Source organism: Rhipicephalus sanguineus, chromosome 1, assembly GCF_013339695.2.
Source record: "Rhipicephalus sanguineus isolate Rsan-2018 chromosome 1, BIME_Rsan_1.4, whole genome shotgun sequence".
Classification (NCBI taxonomy): Eukaryota; Metazoa; Arthropoda; class Arachnida; order Ixodida; family Ixodidae; genus Rhipicephalus; species Rhipicephalus sanguineus.
The window spans coordinates 172,520,137-172,538,898 of NC_051176.1; the positions used below are offsets into that span (position 1 = coordinate 172,520,137).

The 18,762-nt window shown below is 52.2% G+C and overlaps 1 protein-coding gene across 1 annotated transcript; it reads right to left on the reverse strand.

The window, feature by feature from the left end:
- Nucleotides 1–408: 408 nt before the first annotated feature.
- Nucleotides 409–5,040, reverse strand: LOC119380224 (uncharacterized). Its single transcript, XM_037648973.1, has one exon. The coding sequence runs from the start codon at nt 5,038–5,040 to the stop codon at nt 409–411; it is 4,632 nt and encodes a 1,543-aa protein (XP_037504901.1).
- Between the last annotated feature and the right edge of the window lie 13,722 nt (nt 5,041–18,762).

Consider the following 18,762-nt stretch of genomic DNA (forward strand, 5'->3'; position numbering starts at 1 on the left):
ACATTGTCAGAAGTTCGGCGCCTGCATTTCACGCGTCGGGAAGGCTGCTTTATCACGCCGGAGCGGACGTCTGTGCATTTTCAGCAAGCTTTGACATCGTTCTGCAGGTTTGCTTTGTTTTTGTGTGAGGGCTAGGCGGGCTAGGCATGAAGGCTGAGAGGCGTTGTGAACGAGAAGAACGCGCTTTATTCGAACATGATGCAAACGTGCCGACCGCGCCGGTGGCGGGAGCGAGATTCGTGTCCCGGCCCTCGCTTGGGCCTGGAGTTGATCTGCCGTAATGACGCCGCAGGTGGCGCTACTGATTAGATAGGCCGCTACGCTACCGCGCATGTGGGCGCTCACATCCGGCCCCTCTTTGTTTGACCAAGTCCCATTGGTCTAGGAAAGGGGCACTACTTGGTGGCTTCACTGCGAGAGAGAATAGTCCTTCAAGCGCTCGGGTGGGCGCCTTTGGCGATGGGGTCGCGATGAGGGTACCGCTGGAGGCAAAAGTGCAGGGCCAATGGAAACTGGTGGTTGAGACAACTCATTGCCAACGCTGGGAGAGCCAGATGAGTCACACAAAGGCAACTCTTGGGTTTTTACAATGTAAGGCTCGACATAAGGTGGCACGTAGTGCTTGAGTTGAGAGACGTGCACTATCCTGTCTTGGAGTCGATCACGAGGACCTTGACCAGTTACGCGGCTAACGACAAACGTAACGGGTGTTTTCTGGTCGGTGATTTGGTATATTCCCTTGAATTTGGGTGCCAACTTTCCAGTTCCATCTGCTACAGGCTCTTGGCGGCGCACCCAGACGAACTGGCCGACTTGGAAGGAGTGGTCTCGATGGGACTGATCATATGCTGTCTTCCGTTTCCCTTGTGCTTCCTCGGTATTGCTTGCTGCTACGGCCCGGTTCTGAGACAGCGTTAGGAGACGGTCTTGTAGGGTCCTGGCTGTGGCGGGACGGTGGCGTTGATATGGGAGCTTGGGGACGTATCCATAAAGTAGTTCAAATGGAGAGAAACAGCTGCTGGCGCTGTAGCTTGTGTTGATGGCAAAAGCAGCTTCTTCGAGTTTGCTTTCCCAGGAGGTCTGGTCCGTTGGACACAGCTTACGAAGAACGGAGACTAAAGTCCCATTGCTTCTCTCTACAAGACCATTGCTGGCTGCGCGGTATGCAACCGAATAATGAATCTCAGCACCGTGCATGTGCATGAAGTGCTTAAACTGGTGAGATTCAAAGGCTGCTCCATGGTCAGACATGCAGTCATCAGGACAACCAAAGCGGAAGAACACCGACTGTAAATGTGCTATAACTTCCTTAGCTGATGTTGAAGTTACAGCCGCTGGGACAATGAAACGCGTGGCAAAGTCAATGACATTCAAAATGTACTTCTTTCCGGAAGCAGCCGGCATTGTGATGTGATCAAGGGCAATTAAGGCAAAAGGAACATCCGACACTGGCATGAGACCCATTTTGCCAACACTTTTAGATATTGGGCGGTTGCTGCTTTGGCAGACCTGGCATGCTGTGACGTATTGGGTCACTGAAGACGCAAGGTTTGGCCACCAGTATCGTTCTCTCACTTTGGTCAGTGTCCGGGTTACATCCATGTGGCCTCCACCGTCATGAACAACTTCCAGGACAGCCTGGCGCATCTTTGCTGGCACTACAATAGCTTGAGAACCTGAAGTCGCGTCACTATGGTACAGGATGTCATCAATTATGGCAAGGCCATGGTCCCACGATTCTGAAGATGCCAGAGAGCGACGAAGGTCCTGGCACTCTTTGTCTTCTGCTTGCATAGCTGCGAGTGACTGTGTCTGATGGAGGACTGCTGCAGATAATCGTGACAGCATGTCAGCAACTACGTTTTGACGGCCTGGATGGTGCTGCACAGTGAAGTCGAACTCTGTAAGATCCATCAACATGGTCGTAAAACGACGTGAAGGCCTGATGTTGGCTGTTAAGCATGCAACGGTCCAGTTGTCAGTCAACAGGCAAAATTTCTTGCCGAGCAAGTAGTGTCGGAACTTGATCGTAACCGCCCAGTGGACACCAATACACTCCCAAACGTTGCTATGCAACTTCTTCTCTGCGGCAGTGAGTGCACGACTCGCATATTCGATGACAGTTTCTTTTCCACACTGTTTCTGAGAGAGCACAGCACCAATTGCGGTTCCTGAGGCATCTGTTGTGACTGTGGTTTGGGCGTCTGGATCAAAATGGCCCAGTACAGGTGCCTCTGTTAATGCTGTGCGGATTCGCTGAAAGGCTTCATTGCAGTCGGTGGTCCAGGCAAACTCCTCAGACCGTATGAGACTCTGCAACGGTGCTGCTATCTGAGAGAAATTCTTCACAAATCGGCGATAGAAGTTTGCTGTCTGGAGCCATGACAAAACTGCTTTGCTGTTTGCAGGCTGTGGGATTTTCATGATGGCTTCGACTTTGGCAGGGTCAGGCTGCTTGCCGTCTTTGCTCAAAATGAATCCGAGAAACCTGATAGACTTCAAAGCAAACTTGCACTTGTCAAGTGAAACCTTGAATCCACTGGCAAGGAGTGCACCAAGTACTTCGTCAAGTAACCTTGCAAACTCGTCAAAAGTTGGCGCAAAAACCAGAACATCATCCAAGTACACCCGCACACCGCACTTTGGGCAATGGGGCTGCAGGTTGGCAAAAATTGACTGCATGGCCCGCTGGAAAGTGGCAGGTGCGTTCTTCAGCCCAAATGGCATGCGAGTCCACATAAAGGTGCCATAGTGGGTAACAAAAGCAGTTTTTGCTTGGTCTTCCTTACGAACGCGAACTTGCCAGTAAGCGAACTTTAGGTCAAGGCAGGCGAAGTACTGTGACCCAGCAATGTCATCCATGATGTCATCCGCATGTGGAAGTGGCTGCACGACGCTCACAGTCATCTTGTTTAGGGGCACATAGTTAACACAAAGGCGCTTCTTGCTACCTCGGCTGACAACCACTGCGGGGAATGCCCAAGGTCCTAAGGCTGGAAGAATGATGCCCTGCCGAAGGAGTGTGCTTGTTTGGGCCTCAAGAAAACGACGGTCTGCAGCAGAGTAACGGTAAGGGGATCGACTGTATGGCACAGCATCGGGAAGAAGGTCGATTGAGTGTTCAACACCCTCGTACAGACCCAAGTCGCCCTCTTCACGAGCGAATACTTCAGCGTGCTTCGAAAGAATGCTCGTGATTTCCCGTTGTTGATGTGCTGGCAAATGGCTACCGACCTGAGCAGGAGGCAAGGATGGGTCAATGCAAATCTCTATTGTTGAAGAAGCACCTTGCTTGCATTCAGAAGACGGGCCGTTGGTGTTTGAAACATCATCCTGGCAAGATAGAGCTAACCACGGGGGTTCATCTGGGCCTGGGAGTGGCATTCGCTGGAGGCCTGCTGAGCTGTGGTGTCCAGATACATGGCAATTGAAAGATGACCCCTGGATCATAACAGCGTTCGACATCCTGGGCAACAGTCGCTCATGGCACCGCACACTTGTTCCTGTGGTGGAATGACGAATTTCAGTTGGCATGGGTGGCTGGAACACCAACTGTGCGTGACTGGCAGCAAACCAGTCTTCCCCCAATATAAGTGGCACGGCATTGTTATCGAGGGCGGCGGCTTCCACCAAACCGGTGATGGGTCCCACAGAGATCTTCAAGCAGATAGCACCAGCAGGAGCCACTGTCGTTCCTCCAACGACAACTAGAGGGGGTCTGGTCCAGGGCAGGAGGGGCAAAGATCTGACAAGGTGACGAGAAACAAGTGTCATCTTGGAACCACTGTCTGGAAATGCGTCCACTTGGCCAATTCCAGCAATTGTGGCGTTTACAAGGGCGCACTGAACCAGCGATCCATCAAGGGTCTCGGAAAGGGTACTGTGAAGAGCTGGCGAAGGATGCGTTGTAGACGGTGTGGCAGTAGCTCTGGATGGGCACTTTGAAGCTAGATGTCCTTTTTGGCGGCATTGAAAACACACGGCCTCGGCCAAGTTCTGGCCAGAACGGTAGGCAGGAGCGCCATGCCTCGTAGAGATGGTCAGGTACCGAGCCTCTTGTTGGTCTGGTGGTAGGGCTGCGATTCGCTGTGGCTGTCTTGTTTTGTCTGGTACCGCCTGCACATTCGTGCCCTCTTCACTGTGGCGGGGCACCTGTGGGCTTGGCGTTGCTAGTTTTGTGCTTGAATACCCTGGGCGTGGGAGTCGACGATACAAGTGGCTCAATGTTTGGTCAAGCTGCGTTACGATGTCCATATAGGCGGCGACGGTTTCGGGGCGTTGTGCTGCTATAGTAGTGGCCAGGTTCCCATCGGCAATGCCCTGAAGGGCGTACTCTATGCGCTGAGTGTCGGTGAGAGTGACTGGGCATCCCGAAATGAGCTTCAACTTCGCCAGAGAGTAGTGGACCAGGTTCTCTCCGTGCGCTTGCACGCGACAAGTAACAGCTTGTTGCCACTGTAGCAAGGTTTGCTTGGCGCTGAATTGATCCAAGAAAGCTTGCCTGAATGCTTCCCAGGTGGGACACTGACGGCCAATGACTGCTTTCCAATCCGCGGCTGCTCCACGGAGCTTTCCCAGAGCGACGGCGAGTACGGTTGAAGGCTCCCACGAAGCTAGGTTTCGAGTTCGTTCCAACTCTTCAATCCAGTGGGACGCTGAAATGCTGCCGTCTCCACTGAATGTAGGAAGCGATGCGGACAGGTCTGGAAGAGTCGTGACCTGAACTGGCGCTGCAGCGCGTTGTGACACGTGAAGGAGCTGTTGAAGTAAACCCGTCAGCAACTCGGTACTTTGGGCTGCATCGAAGCTCGAAGGAAGCGGCGTAGTGTTCGGGCGCTGGCTGGGCGCTGAGGAGTCTGGGGAAGGCAACAAAGGCGTCGTTGAGCGATTTTGGGCTATATCGGCGAGGAGACGATTGATCACTTCTTCCTTCGGCCCCGTAGCGTCCAGGTTTCGGCGAACCAACTCTTCACGGAGGAAGTCTGCTGTAAAGCCGGCGAGGTCCTCAGGCGTAGCCTCGCTCCAGTTCACAAGCGGCATGGCGTTCACAACAAAAGCACAAGAGTCACGAGAGACGAAAAAGGCGGGCAGGTCAAGCTGTTTCGGCTCTGCAGGCGAGCTACTTCATCGGGCGGGTGGGCATCAGCACGACGGTCGGCGAAACAAAAGGCAAAGGCACGAAATGACTCGGACGAAGCGGCCGAAAGGCGTACGTATCGGGCGGCGGACGCTACACAAAGGACGGAGCGTTGTGCGGCCAGTCCGGCGGATCACTTCACGAGGCGGGCAAAAGGCGACGTTCCAGGCATGGTTCGGAGTCGACTGCGCCAGTTGTGAGGGCTAGGCGGGCTAGGCATGAAGGCTGAGAGGCGTTGTGAACGAGAAGAACGCGCTTTATTCGAACATGATGCAAACGTGCCGACCGCGCCGGTGGCGGGAGCGAGATTCGTGTCCCGGCCCTCGCTTGGGCCTGGAGTTGATCTGCCGTAATGACGCCGCAGGTGGCGCTACTGATTAGATAGGCCGCTACGCTACCGCGCATGTGGGCGCTCACATTTGTCACTTTATTGGGATGATATATATTTAGGCCGCTAAATATAACTGGCACTTCATACATGCTTTGCAATTGCAACCTTGAATTAACCACCTTCTGACTTTGTGCGATTTTCTAGCCGCGTTCACGCAACAGGTTTTATACGCCTGTCAAGTCGGTATCATAAAAAGAGACTGCAAGCATGACGCGAGAGCCGAAAAAACGAGGCGAGCAGTTCATCTTGCTTCACAGTGGTTGAAGCTCAGCTAGCTGCCTCGCGTCTTAATCGGCGGGTGATTCTCCAGCGGCACGGAGGACTTGACTCTAACCTTCTCAGGAAGCAGTGCCATGGCCGTATAATCTTTTTTTCGCACGCCGCAAACGTTTGTTCACGAAAGTACACGGCTGCTATACTGTAAGCATGCCATATCAAAACAACAATCATATGATTCGTAGTCCACGCCGCAGAACATCGAGCGTGTACGGCTTCATTTCGGAGTGCATGTGGACCATTATTCATCTTTAACGTGACAGAATGAGACTTACCTCGAGGTATACGTCCTACACGGTGTAATCGCGACTTGGGAAATGCATTTCGCTTTGAGTCGGGCGTGGTTGTCGTCGATCGTCTGCTCTTCACCGTTAACGTGATTGACGAGCCTTCCTCATTTTATCAATTTCGCTTTGCGGAAGTGCCAGTCAAGCTTGAAGATCCTTTTGAAGCCGCACTGCACGCGGTACATTGTGAGACGCCGCAAGTGCACCGCGAGAGCTCTGCACGTGCACGGAAGCGAGCGGCAACGCGGTGGCGAGAAGAGAAAACGCTCGCTGATCACGCCCCAGTTTCTATTTTTCTGCCAGAGATGGCGCTGCCTGTCAAGAGCAGCAGCGCCGCTAAGCGTTGCTTGGGAAGCCTATAGGCGCCGGAGCGCCGGTGCGACTCGCCCTATTTTGAGTAATTATGTTTTGCGCGTTACAGCTCGTGGCTCCACGCACGCACGCTAGTGACAGGCCGACATAGTTTAAGCAAGCATGCTTACAACTATGCCGGCCTGTCGCTGACAAAGTACAAAGCTTCTACCGTATAGGCGCCTCGCCTGTGGGTGTGGTTATGATTGATTGTCGTTTCTTAATACATGACAGCATTTTATCATACCTGTAATTGGAAATGTTTCTTTAGAGTGACTTGATGATCTGTTATTTGTTGTAAATCCTGCGTAGCTTACTTGCTTTCTCTGTATGCAGCTTTTCTTCACTCCTGTTTGTGCAAGATATTGGGCCTGAGACCACGCCAGCTAATGCGGAAGCCAGTGCAGTTTCGTTCACGAGACTTGGAGTGCATTCATGCAGAATTTTATTTACGTTTCTGCCGTGCCACTCAGCTTCACCTTGTGCGGTCACCTTCCGACGTGTTTTGTGCCACATTTGGTTGTGCTTTATTCATTAATAAAGCCGATTTGACAACATCATGGGATAATTTATTGTTGCTGAGAAGCACGATTATTTATTTGCGCGCCATCCGCTGAACGTCATTTATGTAGTACAGTATACGTGTTGATCCCCTGCGTACGTGTTCAAATTTATTATAAACCGATGTCTTTTATATGAAAATTAGATATGTACAGTGTGCTGAAGTAGCCAATAATTCACGCGGCATATATGAGTGACCGCAACAACTTGATTCGGTCCGCAATAAACGCGAGTAAACTCAGCGTCGAAAATTTATATATGCAACAGTAGGACATGCGTGGGTGAACAGGTATGTACGTATGTTAGTGATCTTGCTTGATTGTTTGGTCACTTGCTCGACGACTGACATAGGAAGTGGGAGAAAAAACAGGAAAGTGCTCTCGCGGGAGCTCTTTCGGTCCCTTCAATCTCTATCTTCCTATGGTAGCCGTCAGGCTGCCGACCAAACATGCTGCAAAGACAGTTATAATAGTTTATTTTATATTTCGAAAGTCCAAAATTTCGAAAACGCCGGAAAAACAAAAACGTCTAGAAAACGCCTTAAAGGGATACTGAACAAAATTTTCGCCGCCGAGATAAATGACTCAATTGAAAGATTGGGTGCTGAAATTTGTTGAAACAACCTTCATTTCAGCCAGAGACTAGCAGAAAATAATGAATTTAATGCATTTTTCGCGAATTTGGGCGTCTAGCGGCCGCGCCGCGAACTAGAGAGGAAGTGACGCGAAACTCCGCGGATAGTGACTCGCCAACCGTGCTCGCAGCAAAATCGCTTACCAATCGACATCGCAAGCCGCCACCCGCTGCCGCGCGTCTCTCTCAAAACGTGTTTTCACGGTCGGGAAGGTGTTCTCCGTGCGTGTTCTCAACCGGCCGGCAGCCAACGACGCCATTGCCGCGCTCTCGGCCGTATATTTGTTTTCTCAAGCGGAGCTTGCGCCCACGTCTACGAATTTGCCGTCTGTGTTGTGTGCTGCTACGTAATGTGAACGGTGAAGCACCTGACACAGCGCAGAATGCCTCAACGCTGTTCTGCGCTAGGGTGTGCCCTGTCATACCTTTCCAACAGAGCCGAAGCTTCGAAGGATATGGATTCACGCTGCGCGCCCATCGCAGCCAACGTGGGTGCCTTCAAAGCGTGACTTTTTGTGCTCCGAACACTTCGAGGATAGTGATTATGAGTTACTGTGTAAATTGCTGGTCCCGGCTGCCGACCCACGTTGGGCTACGGCGGCTCGTCTGGCTCGTCGTCCTTGCTGTCGCTTGACACAGCAGAACGGTCACACGCATATGGTTGTATTTGGCGCATCCGTTTTGGAGGCCTGTCGAACTCGGAGTCGCAATGACCGCTCGTGGAACCACTGTCACTCGCACCTTGCATCTTTGCGCTCTCGCGACAGGCTCGGTAGTTGTAGCGGTTTTTGAGGAATAAGCGCTATTTTGTTTCCTATGTGGGGAAAAGAGGACAAGGCTCAGCGCCACACCAGCCACCCTCGGTTCTTGAGAGGAGAGGTGGAGAAAGGGAAGTGGCAGGGCAGGAGAGAGCGTGCCGGTTGCCCCCCTCTTGCTGGAGCACTCGACGTCACGTCCGCCGACAAGCGCAGTGGCATGCAGCCGCCGCGCTCTCACAATCCACTAAAAATCACGACCTCCTCTATAGGAGGTCGTGCTAAAAATACGGCCAACAGCTCGAAATTACGTGAAATAAACGCTGCGTACAGGAACAGTCGTGTCGTCCGAGTCGAATGTAAGTGTTTTCGTAGCTTTTTCAAATTTTTGTTCAGTATCCCTTTAACTTGGTCTTCTCAAAACGTCTTTTAAATACGTCAACTAGCGGGACATTAGCACAGCTATCAGACGTCGAAAAGACGTCTACGGCTACGGGAATGTCTTGACCAAGACGTCTATTAGCCCTTTTTGGTAGCCGTTCAAGACGTCTTTTAGACGGCAAATAGCTTCTTTTGTGTTACGTGGGTTAGTCTCCGTCGCTGGCTTCGAGAAGTGCTTGCCACATTTATTACACCTTGCAGTCTTAGTTTTCTCATCTTCAGCGAACAACGACCACACTGCGCTCCTCTTCCGATTGCCTGGCATGCATAATGACATCCCAAAGGTAGCGGCACAACCACCAATGTGTAATAATTACACAATATAACACGCAAGCAGCGCAAGCCCCACGTATACTCAGGCTACGCTCAGCCAGCTTAAGGGAGAGGAGGTGAAGGCAGTAGCAGCAGTAGACTGTGAGTCGGAGAGAAGCGGGCAAGTTCATTTCTGCCTCGATGGAGTGGAGCCGCCTCCTGTCCGGGCTTGAAGCATTGGGGAGTGCTTGGAGTTCAGGGCGAGTTCGTATCTTTCTCTATGGGGTATGGCGGCCGCCAGCTCCGGGCTCGTTCTGGTAGCGCACAAATATGCGTTGTAGTGAAGGCAGTGAAAGAGAGGCGATGTGCACGGCATCGGCGTCTCAGGAGAGCGCGCCTTGAAGACATGCGCTCCGGCCAAGGGGCGAGGTTGGCAGCGGGAGTGGGGGGGTGCCCTACTCGATTAATCGAATTGTTTTAATCCATTAATTCGATTAATCGAAAGCCGGAAATTGACGATTAATCGATTAAATTTGGACCTTTAATCAATTCATCGATTAATCGTCCATCGATTTTACCATCCCTAGCGCAGGGTTCCCCATTAGGGGGGGCAAAGGCTCATCGCAGTGCCCCCCCACCCTACTTAGTCAATGTATGGGGTGTGAAGAAGAAGACGCGCCGCCGGTCAGCAGTATCGCGAACGCTCGCCGCGTTCCTGTGGTGACGCTTTGAACAAACACAGCGAGTCGGGGCAGAGCACCGTCCAGAAAGATGCCAGCACATATCTCTTCAGCAGTTATATTAACGGATTCCTTGTCTGTGTGTACGGCATTAACAGTGCCAGAGCCATCGAGCTGCCTAACAGAATTTTACTCATATATGCCCAATCACGTACGGCACGTCCGGTTGGTTTGGGTACCAGGCCACACTGGACTGATATTAAATGAAGCGGCGGACACTCTGGCGGCAGCATCCCTTAAAGGACCGGTCATAAATGTTCTGAGGCCGTCTTCTAATAACACGATCGCACGATTCCGAAATTTTTGTCTGCAAGAGGAACGCACTAAATCTTCCGTCCTAAACAATACATATTTTCAGCACCTAAGGTTTTCGTGGAATAGCACATGGTGTAGTACAAGGCAATTGGAAGTAACGTTAACTAGACTGCGATGCAGAATACCGTCACTAAATTTTTATTTACACAGGCCTGGTTTCGTTCCTTCCCCTAACTGTAATTATTGTAATCAAGCGGAAACAATAGAGCACTACTTCACAGAATGTCGAAGATACCAAAACATAAGGCAAAGACTTCTAAAACCTCCTTTTCAAAAACTTGGCCTTGAGCTTTCCACATCAGCATTACTCTCCCTGGGGGCGTCGGCACTAGGGCAATGCAACAGGGGCATATATGGTGCCATATTCATTTATATTAAAGAAACAAAGAGACTGCCATGTTAATATTATAAGTAGAAATATATCTTTTCATTCCCTTACTTAAATTTTTGTAATTGCTTATTTATTTAATTTTATTATTTAACAATCGTTTAATTAACATTTCATTAAAGAAAAAAAAAGAACCAAAATTGCCCAAACATTTTTTTTCTTTACTATAAATTATCTTTTTCGCATATTCATTTTAACTTATTTTTTCACAAAGTCTACTGCCGCACGCTTCGTGGCCGATCCCCCGTAGTGGGTTGGGCTATTCCCCCAAGGAACCAACCAACCAACGCTCGCCGCGCGCTGCTGGTCGCTGGCATCTTTCTGGACGGTGCTCTGCCCCGACTCGCTGTGTTTGTTCAAAGCGTCACCACAGGAACGCATCGCCAATAAACCTCGTCTCAATTGGTGGAGGGTGCTGAGGGTCCCCGTCAACTGAACCTGGAGCTGCGGAGCAGAACACTTCCGCCCGTCATGACAACCAACGTCGACCAAACGGCCCCGTCCGCCCAGTCCGGCAGCGGCACCGGAGTTCCTCGGCTGAGGGACCCCAAGGTTTTCAGCGGTGCCGATGAGACCGACGTAGAAGACTGGTTCACTAACTACGAACTGGTGAGCGCGCACAACAAGTGGGATGACGCCGACAAGTTGACCCATGTCGTATTTTATTTCACTGACGTTGCCGAAATGTGGTATCACAACCACAAAAGCGACATCCCGACATGGTCAGTATTCAAGACGTCTTTCGCTGAAGTGTTTGGCCGACCCGCTGTCCGCAAATTTCGCGCCGAACAACGCTTGCGCACTCGAGCACAGAAGACGGCCGAAACGTTCACGAGTTACATTGAAGACATCATCGATCTCTGTAACCGTGTCAACGCCGCCATGCCTGAGTCTGACAAGATTCAGCACATCCTCAAAGGGATCGACGATGGCGCATTTCAGATGCTCCTGGCCAGGAATCCTCGCACCGTTTCGGAAGTCGTCACCTTATGTCAAAGTTATGACGAGTTGAGGAAGCAGCGCGCCCTGACTCGGCCATTTTCATCGCACGCCGACTCGCTCTCGAGTCTTGGTACTGTTCCCGAGCACTCGCTGACGCTTCAGGAGATCAAGGACTTCGTGCGCGAAGAAGTTGCTCGTCAACTTTCCTTGGTCCCCTTCACACAGGAGCCGCCCTCTCGTCTGCCGCCAACGCTCCGCACTGTTATTGCCGAAGAGGTCGCTCAAGCCGTTCCCGTCGCTCACCATCAGCAGTCCGTGGCCGCGCCTCTTACATATGCGCCGGCTATGCAACCCGTAGCCTCACCTCTTACGTATGCCCAGGTGGTGCGTAGGCCTCCCCAGCAGCCTTACCCACCTATGCAGCAATATTCCCACCAATCTGCACCTCTTCCTACATCTTGGGCCGAGCCGCGAGTGAGCACTTCTTGGAGGACTCCTGACAATCGCCCCATTTGTTACGCCTGCGGTACTCCAGGGCACGTTGCGCGATATTGTCGCCGTCGCTTTCAAACATCCAGTGACGCTATCCGGCCGTTCCAATACGGCGCTCATCCCATGCGCCCATCTCCTACCCGACCCTCACCACCGGATGCTTACACTGACCTCCCTGCCTTTCCGTCGCGCCGCTCACCATCTCCTCGACGGCGATCGCTCTCCCCAATGCGTCGCCGACCCGGACCCTCGAACCAGGAAAACTAAACGCCGCAGTTCAAGAGGCAAGAACTGCGCCATCTTCGAACTGCTCAAGTCCTCGCACTTCTCCTGCTAACGTAGTTGCCGTATCTGTCGATGGTGTTCCTTCGTTTGCCCTTGTAGACACCGGCGCAGCCGTTTCTGTTATAGCCGCCAAGCTCTGCCGTTCACTACGCAAAGTGACCACACCGCTCTCTGGACTGTCGCTACGCACTGCCAGCGCACAGCACATCACACCTCTCGCAGCCTGTACTGCCCGCGTATTCATACAAGGCACTATGTACGTCGTGGAGTTTATAGTTCTTTCTGCTTGCTCGCACGACGTCATCCTCGGGTGGGATTTTCTATCACGTCACAATGCCGTCATCGACTGTGCACGCGCTGAAGTTGAATTTTCGCCGCTGTGTGCAGAGCCATTCCACGACGCTCTTGTTCAGCTGCCTAAACTCGTCGTGCGCGAGGACACCGACATTCCGCCTGCCTCACTTGCCGTTGTCCCTGTCTTTTGCGGTGGCCTCAACGATGCTACGGTCTTGTTCACACCTTCCGACACCTTCTTGAGCCGCAGAGCCGTCCCACTGCCTTTTGCTGCTCTTGACATCGCTGCCGGCCACAGCAATATTTTTGTCTACAATCCCCTCTCCGCACCGGTTACGTTGCTTGTCGGCGAATGTCTCGGTCGCGTGGAAGAGCTTGACTCTTCGTTCTTTCTGAACATGCCAGACGAATCGTGTCATACTGACTCGAGCGACCTTCTTGCCCTTTCAACACCGGAGGGCTCGTCGAGTGAATTATTCACGAGTTCAATCGCCGATACCCTGACTGCCGAAGAACGCGCCGCGCTTCTTCGACTTCTCCAACACTTCTCGACTTCGTTCGATATTTCTCAGCCGCAGTTGGGCCGCACGTCGGAAGTCCACCACTACATTGACACCAGTTCGCACCAGCCGTTGCGTCAAAGACCGTACCGCGTCTCTGCTGCAGAGCGTCACGTCATCAACGACCAGGTCGAAGATATGCTACGCCGTGGCGTTATTCAACCATCCCACAGTCCTTGGGCATCTCCTGTCGTGCTAGTTCGCAAGAAGGACGGGTCTATTCGCTTTTGCGTCGACTACCGTCGCTTAAATAAGGTAACGCGAAAGGACGTCTATCCTTTGCCGCGCATCGACGACGCCCTTGACAGCCTTCAAGGAGCAGAATTCTTCTCGTCCTTAGACTTACGTTCTGGCTACTGGCAGGTTCCGATGGCTGAAGCTGATCGCGAGAAAACTGCCTTTATTACACCTGACGGGCTGTACGAATTTAACGTGATGCCCTTTGGCCTTTGTAACGCACCTGCCACGTTTGAACGACTCATGGACAACACATTGCGTGGCCTCAAGTGGTCTATGTGTTTATGCTACCTCGACGATATTGTCGTTTTCTCTCCCGATTTTCCTACCCATCTACATCGGCTCAGACAGGTTTTGACGTGTTTAACCAACGCTGGACTGCAACTCAACCTCAAGAAGTGTCGCTTCGCCGCGAGAGAGCTGACCATCTTAGGCCACATAGTATCTAAGCACGGTGTTCTACCCGACCCTGCGAAACTTCGTGCCGTCGCCGAGTTCCCGAAGCCTGTTACCATTAAAGAGCTTCGAAGTTTTGTCGGACTGTGCTCCTACTTCCGGCGCTTCGTCCGAAATTTCGCGTCCATCATGTCGCCGTTGACCCAGCTCCTACGCGGTGACGCAGACCTCTCCTCCTGGTCTCCTGAGTGCGACGTCGCGTTTGCTATGCTCCGTCGTCTGCTCACCTCTCCTCTCATCCTTCGCCATTTCGACCCAACAGCTGCAACTGAAGGGCATACAGACGCTAGTGGGGTCGGCCTTGGCGCTGTCCTCGCCCAACGTAAGCCCGGCTACTCCGAATACGTCGTCGCCTGTGCGAGTCGCACGCTGACAAAAGCAGAGACCAATTACAGCGTCACTGAAAAGGAGTGCTTAGCTCTAGTATGGGCGCTTACCAAGTTCCGCCCGTATCTGTACGGTCGCCCGTTCGACCTGGTAACGGATCACCATGCCCTTTGTTGGCTCGCCACGTTGAAAGATCCGTCTGGCCGACTAGCCCGTTGGGCACTCCGAATTCAGGAGTACGATATTCGCGTCATCTATCGCAGCGGACGCAAGCACTCTGACGCGGACGCCTTGTCCCGCTCGCCTCTACCTCCAGACTCAGCCTGCGCAACGAACTGCACAAACTCAGTCACATCTCTCGACATTGACTCCGTTGCTACTGAACAACGCCGTGACCCATGGATCGCTTCTCTTTTCGGCTATATTTCTGGAGCATCGGCCACTCCTGCATCCCGATCTCTCCGACGCCAAGCTGCCCATTTCGCCATTCGTGATCGGCTGCTACACCGACGGAACTACGCTCCTGCAGGCCGTAAATGGCTCTTGGTCATTCCCCGCAGCTTAAGATCACAAATATGTGCTGCCTTCCACGACGATCCACAATGTGGCCATGCCGGAGTTTTCAAAACCTATGAACGTATTCGCCATCGCTACTACTGGCGCGGCATGTACAACTTTGTACGAAAATTTGTTCAGTGCTGCCCTGACTGTCAGCGTCGCAAATCACCACCTTCACGCGCGTCTGGAGCCTTGCAGCCACTTCCGTGCCCTGCCAACCCCTTCGACCGCGTCGGCATAGATCTCTACGGCCCACTTCCGATGACACCGGATGGCAATCGGTGGATCATAGTCGCTGTGGACCATTTGACACGCTACGCCGAAACTGCTGCGCTGCCAAGTGCCACAGCGCGGGACATAGCGTCTTTCGTCCTACGCCGATTCATCCTTCGACATGGCGCACCTCGGGAACTCCTTAGTGACAGAGGTCGAGCCTTCCTCTCGGAAGTCGTCGAAGCTCTGCTTTCCGAATGCCACGTTGTTCATCGACGGACCACGGCATACCATCCGCAGACTAACGGGCTCACCGAACGATTCAACCGCACCCTCGGTGACATGCTCGCGATGTACGTGACATCTGATCATTGTAACTGGGACCGCGTTCTTCCATTCATAACGTTCGCATACAACACCGCGACACAGTCTACCACGGGATTCTCACCTTTCTTCCTCCTGTATGGCCGCGAACCTTCGCACACCATCGACACTCTCCTACCATATCGTCCGGACGCTTCCGAATGCCCACCTGTGTCCGAAGCTGCCCGACAAGCGGAAGAGTGCCGCCAACTCGCGCGCACCTTTACATGCCAAGAACAACAGCGCCAGAAGGAAAACAACGCCGACTCACTTCGAAGTCCCAGCTATTCCTCTGGATCTCTTGTATGGCTGGCTGTTCTCTACCAAACTCCTGGGCTTTCCTCAAAACTCGTCCCAAAGTACGAAGGGCCTTACCGTGTTTTGGAGCAAACATCCCCGGTGAATTTTATCATTGAGCCAGTTTCCCCATCTGACGACATGCGCCGGCGTGGACGTGACCTCGTCCACGTGGCACGTCTCAAGCCATACCACAGCCCTCTGCCTCCAGACTCCTAGGTCGCCAGGATGGCTCTTTTTCGGCGGGGGCGAAATGTGAAGAAGAAGACGCGCCGCCGGTCAGCAGTATCGCGAACGCTCGCCGCGCGCTGCTGGTCGCTGGCATCTTTCTGGACGGTGCTCTGCCCCGACTCGCTGTGTTTGTTCAAAGCGTCACCACAGGAACGCATCGCCAATAAACCTCGTCTCAGGGGAAGATTTTGCGCCCCCCCCCCCTCTTATGTGACTGGAAGGGTCAATGTACGGGTCGGATTTTGCGCCCCCCCCCCTGTTAGATGATTAGGGGGGGGCGGCCGCCCCCCCCCCCCCTGTGCACACGCCTATGATAATCTGTGTTAAGTGGGTTAATCCTTGTCCGTTCACGAATAAGGTGGCGAAATTTTAGCGCATTTGGTCAATCGTTTAACTTATAATCGAATATTTTTATAAACACGCGAGCGGTCTGAGAGTCGGGCAACAATGGCACGCTCGCGAGCTGGCAGAAACACTGAAACACACATGAAACACACCTACGGAATGATGAATACCCCACCCGCCCAAGGCCCCAGGCATGCTGGCTTTGTATGGAAAGGTTTAAACCGCCAGGGTAGTGGATACACAGAGCATATGTGTGGATGACAGGCAGAATGGGAAACCTGAAACAGGCATTTGGACTGGTCTACACGCGTGGACAGGGACAGACTCCTACCTCAAAAAATTCGGCAGATCCCACGTACCGTGGGAGTCGATGTTATGCGAAGCATGCGGCGGGTAGGTGACTGCGTAACTTTTTTTACTGAGCGACATGCACGTTACAAAATGACGCTAAAGATATGTTTAAATTTTATACGCACACATATATATGTTGAAGAGCCGCATATGTGTCCCGAGAACGCACGCACGTTTCACGAACTCGTGTGCATGTGTGGAAGAAGTTCTTGACAGTTCTTGAACAAGGTCACCATCACCGTGGTCAGTGAGCACCAGCAGCTGGTCATGACTTGTTATAGGATCCGGTCGTTATCGTGGTGACGAGGGGTCCATGTGTAGTGAAGTATGTGGTATAGTAGATTTGTTGGAATTCTAAGATGCCTCGGTTCCTACACATACACCCGCTCATTACGTCACATTTTAGCATAAAAAAGCGACACACGGCTCTTGCCTGCTCAGTGTGAACAAGGAACCCGTATGGGTCCCGAAACGTCTCTGTGTTTTTCACCTTGACTTGGTCAGTGACCGCATCTACATCCTCGTGCTCGGTCATTTCGTCGACAAATCGGCTGTCGATAGAGCCGGCGACAAGTAGGAACCTGAAGCCACCCTTCGCGTTGGTGAGGTATAGGCCGTCGAGGCTGGTAGGCCTGGATAGTGCTACGTGGACCAACGTCAGTGGATGGTGTTTGTCGTATTCGTAGACTACCTGAGCGTATGTGGCCTACGTAGCCTAGTCTACAAAGCGGCTGTCACTCAATCTGGCATCATCCTCGGTCAGCATGAGGCCATCGCCCAGCCTCGTAAGAAATGAAGTGGACACTGCGTCATTCTTGCGGACTAAGTGCAATTTACGGTGCGGTGATATGGATATCATGTGTAACTTTCGTTAACGTATTCCTCCGGGGTCGAGCAATGCTTCAATATAGCTTGCTGAATCATATGAATACAAACGTAATGTTTATTAGACTGCTATAAAAGCGGAGCCAACGCTGGAACTACAGACGTTAATCTGATATGATGCATGTATCGTAGGAGTACACATCGTAGGGGTATCATGTAGTGTTTATTGCTTTCTTGTAAAATTAGATAGCAAGCACCACAACCACAATTGACGTTGCACCGATATTACGCCTGCGTAGGCTGTTTTTCCAAACCAGTTCATAGACCTGGCATGGCTCAGTGGTAGAATACCTGATTCCCACGCAGAATGCTTGGGTTCGATTCCTGCAGGGATCCTAATTTTCATTCATTCCATTCGTTGAGTCAACGCTGCCATTGTTGGTTTTCCTTAACGCTCTAGCATTTAAGTTGCCAATGTACGTTCTCGCTGTTCCTGGGTAAATATAAACTGTCAATCACCTGTGGCGCATACCCGTACACCGCGGCCCGTGGTAAACGGGTATGTGCCACACGTGTCTAGTGGAAAGGGTTTGACGACATACGCGACAGGATTTTAACATTATTCATGTCGTGACCCGGCAGTCATATTCGTCAAATCCTCTTACCCTCCCATGCAAAGTTTGGTCTTCACCAAGTTAAGGAGGCGATCATGAGAGCACCCAGACGTAGGCGGCTAGATAGATAGATGGATAGATAGATAGATAGATAGATACGTAGATAGAAACGCTCAAAGTGCCAGAGGTTCGCTAAGAAATGCTTCGCATTTAAAACCTGGAGATTCTTGGATCGCACACAGGGGCGTAGCCAGAAATTTTTTTCGGGGGGGGGGGGGGGGGGTTCAACCATACTTTATGTATGTTCGTGCGTGCGTTTGTATGTGCGCGTGTATATATACGCAAGCAAAACTGAAAAATTTCTGGTGGGGTTTGAACCCCCCCAACCCCACCCCTGGCTACGCCCCTGATCGCACACCACAGTGTTCCAATCTCCGTTTCGTTGTTTCCAGTGCCTCCCACTGTGGTTGCTCTTGAGACTCCCGGAAACTCAGCGCCATTGCCAACAATTGCTGCTGTCGCTCCTCCGCGTTACAGTATCTTCAGAGAACATCAATACCACAAACGGCGTAGAGTCGCAGGTGGGGCGGCGGCAAAACCCCGCGGTCTCAACACTTGGCAGTGGAGCACAACGTGTTATATGCTTTCTTCTTTCAGGGTGCAAAGCGGGCATTTTGTGTCGAGATTGGGCGTGTACCTCGCCCGCAGCAGTCGGCTTCGCAGCATATGCCGCATCAAGGCCGCTTCCCCTCGAGTTCTCATACATACAGTGGCTCTTTCTCGACCTCTTCTTTTGTCTTACCGTGGAGACTCAAAGCGGGCTTCCTTGCTGCTGTCGTCCGCCA